The following is a 14,060-nucleotide window of genomic DNA, read 5'->3' on the forward strand; positions in this document are numbered from 1 at the left end:
TGAGCAAGTCGATGAGCAACACCATTCAAGTTCCTCTTAACATTCTGAATTTTTCATTGAGCAATACACAAAAGCTTAAGGATATCTGTGGTAATGCACTGCAGACTTCCAACAGAAGAATCAAACCTCTGAACTGATGAAAAACTTGAAAAGAATCTCCTCCAAAGATGATAGAATCAAGTCCTAACTCTTGACAAAATAACACAGCAAAGAGTAAGGCAATCGATAAAAGGCATTTCCAAACTAGTGGTAAGAAAAAAAAATTAAAAGTTGCTTATTGAACATTTGAGAATGGGCAAAAATATTTAGATGTTTTTTCTCTCTAAAGTTTTTTCTCTTTCCGAATCTAGCTTGAGGGGGGAGGAGCTTTGCCCTCACCCCCTTCCTACCATTATTTCAGCTTGTGTTTTTGTTTGTTTGTAGCTTCTGTGATTTTCAGGTCTAATAAAGAAGGATTTGGTTGCTCTAGTCTAAAAGATTTTTCCTCTCTGTTTTTTCCTTCTAATCTCTGATCTCCAGCTTTTCCCTCATGGTTATGGATCGCATTGAGCCACAGGTTGGTGGAGAAAGCTGTAGGTGGCCAGTGCTTGTGCGAGGAGGGGAATTTTGAAACCCAAAGGTGGCCGATGGTGGGGAACGGGCGAGAGGGACGGCGATGGGAAGCTGCGCGAGAGGGAAGCTGGACGATGCTCCTCTAGGCGAAACTCATGCGAGAGGGACGGTGGTGGTAGATGGAGGGAGAAGCTGTGAGAGATGGTGGGTTCTGCTGCTCGTGGTAGGTGGCGATTGAGGCCATTGTTTCCTGCGGGTGCACGGGTGAATGAGGTGAAGGAGGAAGGAAAAAAAAAAAGAAAAAAGGAAAACAAGAAAAAGGGTGACAACCTGAAAAGCAAAGAGATGAAACCCTAGCTATCATCCAACTATTTGCAAACATGCTGGATTTTTTTGTTTGGGATGGGCTATGTGATTTCTTCAGCCCATGTGTTCAGGGCTCTGTCAATCCGTTTCTTTAGTGTAAATTTTTTTTTTTTTTTGTTCATTTTGACCCGAGTGTGGTATTTGAGCTGGTAGATTGGACGTAATCTGGGGCAAGAGCTAGTCGAGAATGGCGGGCAATGTCACGGCCGGAGGTCGTATGACCGGACTATGTGATCCGTGCTAGAGCTAGGTGCTCGTACCGTCTGGGCTCGTGAAACCGATGCTTGCGGTGGGTGTGCCATCTGGATTCATGTCGATGCTTGTGGTTCTGTTGGTTTAGTTGTGTTCTGTCTTGTAGTTTTTTTTTTTTTTTTTAGTTATTAAAAAAGATGAAATAGGCTATTGAACTTAGTGTTCGTAACAGCAGTGTCCTATACTCCTCCTCCTTGGGAGGATTGAGGGGACTTTTCAGCTATGTTTTTACAGAGCACTTTCTCTTTTAAGAAAGAGTTATTGAAAAGTTAAGATAATGTCCGTCATAATATGTGCCGGGATGCCCCAGAACAGATGCGTAGTTTGGCTTATAATCTGGATTTTCTTGTATTGATAAGTCACAGTTATAACTTCAGTTTATTGAATGAAATAAAATCTGTTTCCATAAAAATAATTAAAAAAAAAAAAAGAGAGAGAATAGGCAATATTATGGTATGTTTGACTCACATGACTACTTGTACATCATGCTAGGAATGACCCTATTTGATAAATATCAACAAAATTTTATATTTTTATAATTAGTTTTAAAACTTTTGAATTTTTAAAAAGAAAATGACATTTCATTAAAAAAATATCCAATTTATAAAAATTAGAGGAAAGCTTATAGCATATGCACGGTAAGCCTAATTAGACGACTACGCCTAATGCACATTATTATCATATGTAAAATTCTTTTCTATTCTTGAAAAACTGAAATTGAAAAAAAAAATATAAAATTATATTAATTTTTTTATTTAAGAAAAAAAAAATAGAAAAAGACGTTAGAAAATAAGTCTCAGGGCCGTACTGTGGGTTACCAGATCTAGCTACCATGGTGGCCAAACCTACGATCATCGATTGGATAACTGAATCTAGTCACCTTGTGGATGTCAGAGTTGGCGACGCACTAGATCGTGATTGTAATATAAAGATATTTATAATCGTGAATTATATAATTATAATATAATTATTTAAAAAAATAAAAAAAATTATATAAAATAAATTAATTTTTTAATAATGAACTATATTTTTTTTCATAACGATTACATAATATTTATTTACTTCACAGTTATATATAAAATTATTTTTTATTAAATATGATAGATATAATTTGTAAAAAATAGCTTGTGATGCTATATTATTCTTAAAAATAAAATTTCTCAATGGTGAGTCTCAATTTAGCCAAAGCACATGGATTTATTGACAAACATTTCCTACTATATATTATCATCAAAATTGTAGAATATACTACGTACGATACTTTGCCATGCTGTACCAAGTACAACTACACTAGAAATATTGGAACTACGTGAAATATAGTTTATTTCGTACTTGTTTTAATTATAGGAAAATATACTTAACCCATTAACTTAAAGTATATAATAACTAATGGGATATAGTTTAAATGAACAAAAAAAAAACATACCTTTTGGAAAATGTCCATGTAAATATTAAAATCCGAACATAAATCATGGATTGTGTTGAGACCCTTCTGGGTATGATCTTGCTGGAATATTTAGATTGCGTTTGGATGTTAAACTGAGTTTAGTTGAGATAATAAAATATTGTTAGAATATTATTTTTTAATATTATTATTATTTTAAAATTTTAAAAAATTGAATTGTTTATTACACTTTTCAAAAAACTTTTAGTGCGGAACTCTCTATTGGTATGTCTCTTGTCATAATATTATTGGTGGGTCAATCTCTTCTTAACACCACGTCCAGTTTGAAGTTTTTTTTCCTTTTATGAATTTTAAATATTGACATTTTATGTTGTTTGAATGTTGAGGAGTTATTTACGAAAAATGAGTATTTTAGATTTAGTTGAAGAAAACCATTTTTGTAGCTGTGAATTATCCCATAAAGAAATATGATTCCGTGTTTGCGGAAAAATTATTGTAAGTTGAAATATTAATTAATAAGATGATTTTACGCCATCTATTCATACCCAAATTAATTACTAGAAGGAAATTATTTCATATATCATTAATGAAAGTTGAGACAAACAAACGTTATATATGAAAAACAGAGAGAGTAGACCTTAGAAGCTTAATTATTCAAGAAAGAACAAAAAATAAAGAACAATGAAATATCATAAGCCTTGGAAAACAAATGATTAGATGTCATAAAATAGTAGCTTCTACGGGTAATGAATTCCATCCATCCTCAAGGTTTAGGAGCAAGGCCAGCCTTAAGAGCTTGAATGGTGGCAACATTGGTCTTGAAGGATTTAGCCAAGACATTATCGTCAATGCCAGTGATGAACAAGGTGCTGGGAATTGAAACAGTTCCAGCATTTGCACTCCCAAAAGATGAAATTCCTACGGCAGGTGTTTGCGCAGCATTGTACTGGAAGTGCACAAGTCCCTTGGGAAACACAAACATATCACCCGCTTGAAGTGTTTGTGTAAAGAGCTTGTTGGTTGTATCAACAAACCCCACTTGAAGGGAACCCTGAACCAAGAAAAGGAGCTCGGCTGAGCGAGGATGGGTGTGTGGTGGATTGGTTGTGCCATTTGCAAACTCCAACACAGCATAGGAAACACTCTGTCCATTGAGTGCTGGGAATTCAACCATACTTACTTTCAGCACCTTAAAGGTCGTGGGAGGGCCTGACTCGACAAAGGAACGCAAGCCAGAAAATGTGAAGAAATTTCCATCAATCGTGGTGGCATTTTGGGGGACTATAAAGTCGGTGAGGATGTTTGGATCTCCGGCTATTGCCATTCCGATTATAGCAAATAAAGAAACTAGTAGCGAGAAGAATTTCAGGGAGAAAGTTTTAGAGGCCATGGAAGAGATAACTTGAGCTGATCAGATTGAAGTGATGGATTGAGTTGCTTAGACTAGAAAAGATCGAAGGCTGTATTTATAAGGGTTTTGCCCCTATAGATCAATTACTATGGAAGGCGGTACGGTTTGCAATCAATCTGCAGGCCTTTCAGATTACATGGCACGGAAACTACAAAGTAGTGGTTCTTGATCTTGTAGCTGGAATTGTATAGCTTTGTCATTTGGGTTGTACAAGACAACAAGAAAGTATAAATTTTCCTTATGGATTGGGTGTAAGCTACTAGGCTGCTATATATCATGAGTAAACTCAAGGGTAGAATGGTTATTGCTCTTTCGTTTTAACCGTTTAACTTGTTTTAAATTAGAGAATTCTCGTGCAGTACTATACAGCATAATCTTTAAGACTGCATTGGAACTTCCATGAGGTTGTTTGTTTACTTTTGTCAATTACTTCATTAAGGAATAGATTTTTATTTTAAGTTTGTTATTAAGAAGGCATTTGAAACATTGGACGGCACCAGCCTAGCCTTCTCGTTTCTATGGACAAAGCTTTATGAACATATGCTCGTTGCTGCTGGTATTTGTTCATGAATTGGATCCATGAGAACAATGTTGCTGATCAACCAACCAGAGAACCCATACTTATCAAAAGCCTTTTCTTGTACTCAGACTCTCCTCTTTTTCATCAAGAAGTGGCGTAAGCATTGCTAGTATATTGATCTGCTTTTACCCTTCTAGCTGTCTAGCTGTCTTTGCTACTTTTTGGGTAGCAAAAGCAAGTGATCCAAATATCTTATCCGGCTTCATAGCCCCAACGAATTCTACAAATTAACGTCTATGGAAACTATTTTACATGCATCTAGTGGGTTGCGTGGAATATTTTCCCAAAATATCCCACCAAATTTCAAGGTTACACAAGCTAGCTAGCTGCATGCATGGTAGAATTTCCGGCTCTAAATGGCCAAAGTGTTTCCATTAACGTTCTCCACTACCCCTGTAGGTGGTGTTAACCAGCCTCATACCCACCCACTCTCTAATTCAGAGCTTCTGTTTCTAGTGCCAGGCTGTCTTGAGGTTGGTTTCGTAGAAACCAGTACTAACAAGCCTTACAATCAGACTCTCCAAGTTGGGGACATGTTCATATTTCTTGAAGGACTTGTACGTACATGATTTCCAGTACAATGTGGATGCCAACAGAACTCAGAACTAACAGCTATATCATGTGCTTTAGATCGGTGCATGGTGCATATGCCATGGAACCATTTCAATCCCTGGCTAATGTTTTCACTACTGGCATTGATGATGTAATCCTTGCCAAGGCTTTCAAATCCGATACTGCTACCATTTAAAAGATTAAGGCCTAATACTTCATAACTTTAAATGATTTTATAATTTTTTATAACAAATAACAAAAAATAAGTAGTTGGAGTACTATTAATAATACTTTATGTTGTAACAAGTCGATTTAATATAGTACACTAACGAAATGCATTTTCGAGCATTTAGAATTATGTTGTAATTCAATTCCATTTTATTATACTGAGTTGTCAGAAGTTTGATGTAATTGGCGATTTACTCTTCCGTTTTAAATTTTTCATTGTATAATTAAATTACAGCCTAGGGACTTCCTCTGATCATAAGAAATGATTAGTGGAAAGGATACAAATGATCGAGAAATTATATTGATTCATGATCTTAACAAAGTTGTGAAGAACTACTGGTGGGGTCAACAGGTTAATGAGAACAAAATCCATTGGGTGAAGTGGGATCAGATGAGAAAAGCCAAGACACTAGGTGGGCTTGGGTTCAAAGATTTTGAAGATTTTAAGACAATGCTGGAGGATTTTTCAAAATCCTAATTCACTGGCAGCACAGATCCTTAGAGCTAAATATTTTCCAAATGCTTCTTTCTCACAAGCAAAACTTGGCAACAATCCTTCTTATGTTTGGCAAAGTTTGCTGGTTGCTAGACCTCTTTTGGAAGGACTATTTTGGAGAATTGGGAATGGGAAAAAATAGGCATTTGGAATGACAAGTGGATCCCCCAACCAAATTCCTTCAAGCCTCAAAGTACCATTAGATTCCTCCTAGCAGAAAAAGGTTTCAAACCTCATTGATAAAGATACCAATCAGTGGAATCCATCCTTTGTAAATGCTATTTTCTCCAAAGAAGAAGCTGATTTGATTAAAATCATCCCCATCAGCCCTGCAGTAGACCTGACAAGTTGACAATGACCTCTTTTCTGTACAGAGTGCTTATCAGTTGCGAGGAGCTCTGCAAGAGCGCAAAAGAGGTCAACAATCTAGCCTATAGACTATGAATGATAACTGGACAAAACTTTGGCATCTGAATATCCCAAATGCTTGCAAAGATTTTCTATGGAGAGCTTGTTTAGATGCACTGCCCACCAAGTTCAACCTTCTCAGGAAAAAGGTGATAGACAATTCAAACTGCCCTATTTGTGGGTAGGAATCTCAGACAGTAGAGCATGCATTATGGGAGTGTATTTCAACCAGAGATGTTCGGGGACAATGCTCAATCAAACTCCAAAAATTCATGACTCGAAGGCAAGTTGCCTTCAAGGATATTGTGGAGGAAATGTTTGATCTGCTAGATAAAAATGAAGTGGAAGAATTCTCAATGATATCCTGGAAAATATGGGCAAGGAGAAATGACTTTGTGTTAAAAAATGCATTCACTCATCCGAACAAGCTAGTGCAACAATCTGTCCAATTTTTGCAAGAGTTACAACAGGTTGATCGAAGTGCTGGCAACCCAATAGGCAATCATGAGAAAGTAGAGAAAAGCTAGCAAGCTCCTCATCATGGTGTTTATAAGCTTAATTGGTATGCAGTAGTTGGCAGAGCTAATTGTAAGGTTGGTATTGAAGCTCTTATTCGAGACTGGGTAGGATTTGTACTTTCCACTTTGAGGATGAATAGAGACCTATATCTTGATCCACTTCTAGCAGAGTCTTTTGTAGAACTTCAAGCTATCATGTTTTACAAGGATTTGAGGCTAAAGAAGATCATTGTTGAAGGTTATGCTCAAGTTGCTCAAAGGATTCCGAAGAAAGATGAAAATGGAACTTTTATTGGAATGTTCATATCAGAAATCATAGAAATTTTGGCTTCTTTTGATCAATGGTCAGTGAACCATATAGGGTGGGCTTATAATAAGGCTGCTCATGCTGTAAGAAAAGATGCTTTAGGAGTTACTAATGTTCTCATTGATGTTCTTAGTAGAGTTCCTCTAGTTAGTCAGGAGCACATAATGATAAAACTAAGTGACATCTTTTGAGTTGTTGCCAGGTGACAACAAGCTCAGGCAAGACAAAAACACTCTCAGGTCGATGTTGTTGCCTCTCTACAAGCGAAGGTAAAGGACGCTGGGCCACGAATACGCCGGGCGTGGAACTGAACAACACTTCTTACAAAGTCACGCGCACGGTCATTATTTGTTATGTGACGAAGGGAGCCAAAGTATGTAGATGCTCCATAGAGAAGACCATGGTACATACCTTAACAAAATGGACTTTTTCAAAACAAAAACACAATTTTTGGGTTTGTAATGTAGTGTATGAAAGATTTGGTGCATACTTGAGTTTGGTTAATTGTTAAATGTCAAATATTGTATTTCTCTATATTTTTCTTGTATGCATAATTTCTCTTTACCACCTGCATGTATTTTGAGTGTTAGACTTAGTTCCACTTCTCACTATGGTGGTTCCATCTACAATTATTCTCGTCAAAACAGTAGATTTTGATGCAGAGGATGGGTATGAATATGGAGGTCTGGCAACATCTGAAGAGTGAAGATCAGGGTTATCCCCCCTTTGTAATTAAGTGTTGTTTTTGGCGCTTTGTAATTATTGGAGGATTGCAATGCTCTATTGTTATGCATTGAGGCAAGTCACTTGCGTATAGATAAATGATGTAAATTAAATATTTTTTGGTACTGTTAATTAAGTTTTAATAACAATTTTTTTTTTCGCTGCGAATTAACTGTACACATTTATTGAACATGGGAGCACATGTTTTTACCTTATGCGAGGGGTGTATGACCTGAGTAGCCAACATCCCAGCGTCGCAGCTGCTGCCAAACCACAAGCGGGGGTCGGGGGCACCACTTGAAGCAAGTTCTCAATTTCTACTATAAAACTATATGTGCATATAAGAAGGACAATAAGTATGGCCCCTTTTTTGCAAATCAATAAAGGACCTCTAGGACGCATACATTATGGCCCCTTTTTTCCTCTTAACAAGCATGTACTTTATGTTAATTTGGTGTATAGAATGTGACGCCCCCAAATTATGCTTAGGATTTGACGGGACTTGAAACATCGAGACATGTAATACAAGGTTACTTACTCACATTCATGATAATTAAGGATACAATGCACCTAGCATGCATCTAGCAATATGTAATATTTACAGCGAATAATTTTCTTTTTTTAGCAATACTATGTACCAGAAGTAATATATCTCAAAATATAAACATGCTTCATAAAATTCACATGATCACTAATATCTAAAAGGTTACAGTATTTGTCCAACAGGTCTGTAACATAAGGAGTATTAAAGACAGTGCTTCATGACTACAGTCTAAAAATAAAAACTATTGTACTAATTCACTGAGCCGTTCACGTAGCTCAACTATGATATCTAAATTGGCATCCAGAAAATGGTGGTTAGGCTCCATCAACTCTTTAACTGTTCCACATTATATTCGACCTCATCCAATCTCCCATGCGTGAGTTCTCCAGATCCTGACACATCATCTACCATTCCGGGAGAAATGATAGTTAGGACTACCAAGTGAGAATTGATTACAAATTTCAACAAGTTAACAGATAACTTAACATACAGGTTAAATATGCATGCATAGCAGTAAAAGTACGAATGCATACATGATCATAAATAAGCTTGACGTGACTTGACATTTAACAAGACGTGTATTGACATGACTTGAGTAGACATGAGAAGAACTGAGTTGACGTGAACTAAAACATAACATAAAATTGGACGTCAAACTGAACATGATTTGAACTTGGACTAAACCTGAACTAAATTGAGACTGAACATGAACTAAAATGAACCATGGATTGAACTGAATTGGAAATGCTAGCTCGTGTAACTAAAATTATACATTCTGATTTAGAAAATGGGAGTACTCAGGTAGCTCCTACACTTTCACCATGAGTATCCTTTTGTATTACAACATATTAAACTCCTTCACCGTAGTACCAGGCCCCTCGTATATTCCTTGAACGTAGTATAAATTAACTGACAACATGAACTTAAATTGAACCTGAAATTACATTGAATGAAACTGAAACTTGAAATTGACTTGACTGACGTGAAAATATTGTTTTCGAGACATATTTTGTATTCGAGACATAACGTGATATGAAGTGAAATGATAAATGACCTGACGTAACGTAACATGACATGTATATAGATGAATGACATGATACAACATAAAACAAACAAACATTTCCTGACATGACATGACATAACATGTAATAGATAAACATTTTGTGACATGGCATAACATGAAATAGATAAATATTTCGTGACATAGCATAACATATAGCAGACAAATATTTCGTGACATGGCATAACATGTAACAAACAAACATTTCTTGATATGGCATAATATGAAACTAATAAATATATCGTGACATGGCATAACGTTAAATAGATAAACATTTTGTGACATGACATAACATGAAATAGATAAACATTTTGTGACGTGGCATAACGTGTAACAAATAAATATTACATAACAGAATATATTGTGTAACAGATAAACATGTAGTGACATAACATTACATGGCATATATGATAACATAGGTATATAAATCATAGTTCCCTTACCAACATACATACACAGTAATCAAACAGCAAGTTAGAAGCTTTTTTTTTCTTTTTTTCTTTTTTTTTTTTTTAAAGAGCAAAGGCCACATATCCAACAGTGACCCCCTTCAGATTTTATTAAGAAATCATCACTTGTGGCGAAGGAATACCGTGAAAAACAATCAACCACACGTAAAGCATATCAACCTCAGGTGCCAAAACAATTCCAAAGAGCCAAAAAACAATACATCAAAGAAATTATAAACGTAAATAAGGAAGTTCTCAACCATCAGTGCGCAACAATCCTCTAAGCATCCCGCTTCCTATCTCTGTAGTGAACAGCCCACCATTATTATTGGCCCCTTGTTTGGCAAGACGATCCGCAACTATATTTGTTTCCCTTAAAATATGACAAATACTACAATTCAAGGCACTAAACAGCACTTTAATTTCTTCCCAAAAATCTCACAAATACCAAAGCGTACAACTTCCAGACTGGATCCATCCAACTATGACCTCCGAATCCGACTCCACCATAAAATCCCTGAGTCCCATTTGTTGAGCCATTTGTTACCCATCAAGAAGCGCACGACCCTCAACTACTGTATTCGAAACCACACCATAATGCATTGCAAAACCAGCCACGGTTTGGCCCTTATCATCCCAAAAAATGCCTTCCCCTTCAGCCATCCCAAGATTGCCAAAAGAACTACCATCAATATTAAGTTTAACTTCACCCCCTCTCGGTTTCTTCCACGCTACAACCTTTAGCATTTTCTTCTCAACCGGAATAAGAAGGATATTTAATGCCTTAACAACTTTCAAATCTTTAACACTCAACTGTTTGAAGTTCCGATCTGTAGAGAAAATAGCTATCAGGATTGTCTTAACCCACCACAATACCCCTCTCCAATCAGTATCTCTTTCTTCCATCCGTGCATCGCACCTTGCTCTCCGTAGCGCCCAAGTGATTAGGATAGGAATAATTCCACGGCACACACTTGTTTGTGAAGACGTCGATGCAAGTAGCCACCACACATCGAGAATCCCCTACCAAGACCAAGTCTACTGTAAATTAACGCCCACTATGCTAGCAAAATATTTCCAAACTTTAGTTGCTAACTCCCCACCACATAAGACATGATCAGTAGTTTCATATTTAGGAGACACACAACAATTACACTTTGAGACCAATGGAATCCCAAGTTTAGCAATTGTATCATCCACCAGTAAAGCGTCTTTTCTTGCTTGCCAACAAACAAAGGGCATTTTTTTTTTTTTGGAATATACTTATGCCATAGCCATTACAGCGACTGTCGTGTTTTACAAAAAAAAAAAACACAAAACACAAGAAATTGTAAGTAGGGATTCTAAAAGTTAAAAAATTTATCACTAATAACTTAGTTACATGAAAAATGCTAAATTAGAGTAAAATTTTCATTTTTACTCCCAATTACCATTTTACCCCTATGTGTGACAAAATGACCATTTTATCCATAATTTAAGGATTTCACATTCTATCTCCAAAAATACCAAAATTTACATTCCGTATGTAAATTTTATCGTAAACTCAAATATCAATTTGGAAAAAATTAAACCAAACACAACTATTAAAAACATCAAAGGGTCAAAACTTCCAAAGGCCATATCTCTTGATTTTTGTTAAAATTTCTTTTAACTTCAAAACTCATTATCAAACCGAAATATAGCAACAAATATCCTCCTTGAATCTCAAGATTTTGACATTTTTCAAAACTTCTCCAAGAACTTCCAAAAACTCAAAACTTTCTCCTAACATGCTCATAACACATTCCTAATAACTAACATGCTTTGAATTAAAATATAAAAGTCACCAAAATTCACAAAATATCACTTGAAGTGCTCAGCTCCAACACTTGAGAGGTTTAGACTCAGAGATGAGTTGAGATGGGTTGAGATGGTTTGTGAATAGTAGAATAAAAGTTGAATTATTTATTATATTTTGTGTGGGAATTTGGGAAAGTTGTTTTGGGATTTGAAAAAATTGAATTGTTTATTATATTTTGTGTGGAAATTTAAAAAAATTGTAATGATGAGATGAGATGAGTTGAGGTGGGTTGAGGAGGGTTTTGAATCCAAACCTCTCCTTATTCAAAAACAAAAAACAAATTCTCAACATTGATTTGATCAAACACTTGATCCAAGACATACCATGATGAAATCTTCAAACCAACAATATCTTATGGTTTAAAAATATCTCCTAAAGTAGATCCAAGCATTAAACTTAAAATCACATGGCTAAAAATAAACTAAAACATGGACCTAGCCGAAATCATCAAACTTTGGCCTAACCGAGTATTCTCTTGCAAACAAATCATAACTTCACAAATAAACTCCTAAAATCTTCAACCCAACATTCTAACATGTATATACAAGGCTTATTATCATCAAATGAAAATATCAAAGTCATTGGAGTAAGATTATACCACAAAAGATCCAAAATTTCTTAAAACATAAACTATTTTTTATTTTCCAGTTTCTAGATCTGAGAAAATATTTCATCAAAAGTTTTAATCATGCAATGAATCTTAAACAAACATTCATATAAACATGTTGACAACACTTCATAAAAATTTCAGACCAAGATCTATCCATTAGCTTGGTCAAAAGCTCCAAAATACAACAAACTATCCAGTTTATCGCCTAAATTGATCTCTCCATGGTTAAAATATCTTTAACCAATCAAATGACAATGAAATCAAACATAAAAGTTACCCATGAAAACTAGACGCAAATAAGAACAACTTTTATGAAATAATCATCATGCAAAAATACCTACAAGAGTTTCAAAAATGGCAAGCAAAAAGATCCAAAAACTGCCCAAGAGAACTTTTAAGTGTTCTCTCCAAGAACAGAAATGAGGGTGAAATGAGTGAAATGATGACTTGTATACCTAATACATTTCTAAAAAGTGAAGTATGGGCTCGATTGACATCTTGATGGGTGGTGATTAGGTCACAAAAAGGTGCAAATAGTTAGTGATTTTCAGCCAAGGAAACTTCCAAGAGAAGGGTGGTGGTGAGGTGGCATTTTCCTCTCACATCAAGTGACTATTTGAGACTGTCATGGGCAGAGGTTGGTCTGACATGGGTGGGCGGAAACTTTCTCAAGAATTTTTGCAAAGGTGTCCAGAATTCATTGGCCTTAAATAAGTGGGCTTCAATTTGGGATTAAAAGAGGGTTTGGTTAGGGTTTGAGATGTTATGAATTCCAAATTCAATTTTTATTGGCCCAATCAAATTTTCAAGATTTAAAAGGTTGAATAATGACATGATAACATCAATAGCATATGAAGTGATTTAATCAAGTGATTAAACACAATACTAGAAATCAGATCAAATAAGGTTTGGAGGTCAACTTTTGGGTTTGGGGAAACCGCTTAGGGTTTCTCAATTTCAACCAAGATTTTGGTGTTTCAATTGGATTTCAACCAATCAAGATTTTCCTAGGGTTGAAACCCTCTTTAGTTTGGCATAAAATGGATGATTGGATGGAATAGTGTTTTGCTTAGGTTGCATGATCTTAGACCTTGATTTTCTTTACATTTTCATCTCATGGTTCATCTTGATACCAAGTGTCCTATTATTTATCAAGTGTGCCTAAGATCTCTCCATGTGTCCAAATAAAAATTTCCTAATCTAATTTGGGTATTTCACACTATGATTTGAAAACACTGCACTAGGTACTCTATCGAGGTTACTATTCACTACATGAAAAGTGAAAATAAACTTTACACTATAAAATTCTAAATATACACACTAACCTAACTATACTATTCGTTTGTCGAAATTTAATTCCGAAGGACCTTGAAATAAACAAAATGCATTTTCGAACACGCATTTTGTCTGAAAACTGAAAATGGGTTTATTAGGCTAGAAAATCCTAAATATTCCTCTCAGTCTAATGGTGTAGACCATATCGCATTCTGACTCTTCTAACTATCTCAAATAAATAAAATCGCGCTTCTGACACCACAGTGAGTGGTAACACTGACTATGCTGACAGACTAAAATGTATGCAATTGGTCGATTCTTTAAAACTTACAAAGTTTTCACGAGATTCCTAAAGCCTATAGAAATTCTACCATTAATTTTCTAGTGGGCTGTTACATCCTCCCCTCCTAAAAAAAAGATTTTGTCCTCGAAATCAACGAAAGTACTAAAATAACCATACTAGACAAATGAGAAAATGTTGCTC

The 14,060-nt window shown here is 35.5% G+C and overlaps 1 protein-coding gene across 1 annotated transcript; it reads right to left on the reverse strand.

The window, feature by feature from the left end:
* Positions 1-3,338: 3,338 nt before the first annotated feature.
* Positions 3,339-3,991, reverse strand: LOC108998944 (germin-like protein 9-3). The gene has a single exon (XM_018975714.2). The coding sequence runs from the start codon at positions 3,963-3,965 to the stop codon at positions 3,339-3,341; it is 627 nt and encodes a 208-aa protein (XP_018831259.1). The 5' UTR covers positions 3,966-3,991.
* Positions 3,992-14,060: the final 10,069 nt, after the last annotated feature.

This window comes from Juglans regia, chromosome 14 (genome assembly GCF_001411555.2).
Source record: "Juglans regia cultivar Chandler chromosome 14, Walnut 2.0, whole genome shotgun sequence".
NCBI lineage: Eukaryota > Viridiplantae > Streptophyta > Magnoliopsida > Fagales > Juglandaceae > Juglans > Juglans regia.

Bases quoted from the DNA above. Each gene is read 5' to 3' on its own strand.
- LOC108998944 (XM_018975714.2), bottom strand. From the start codon at position 3,965: ATGGCCTCTAAAACTTTCTCCCTGAAATTCTTCTCGCTACTAGTTTCT.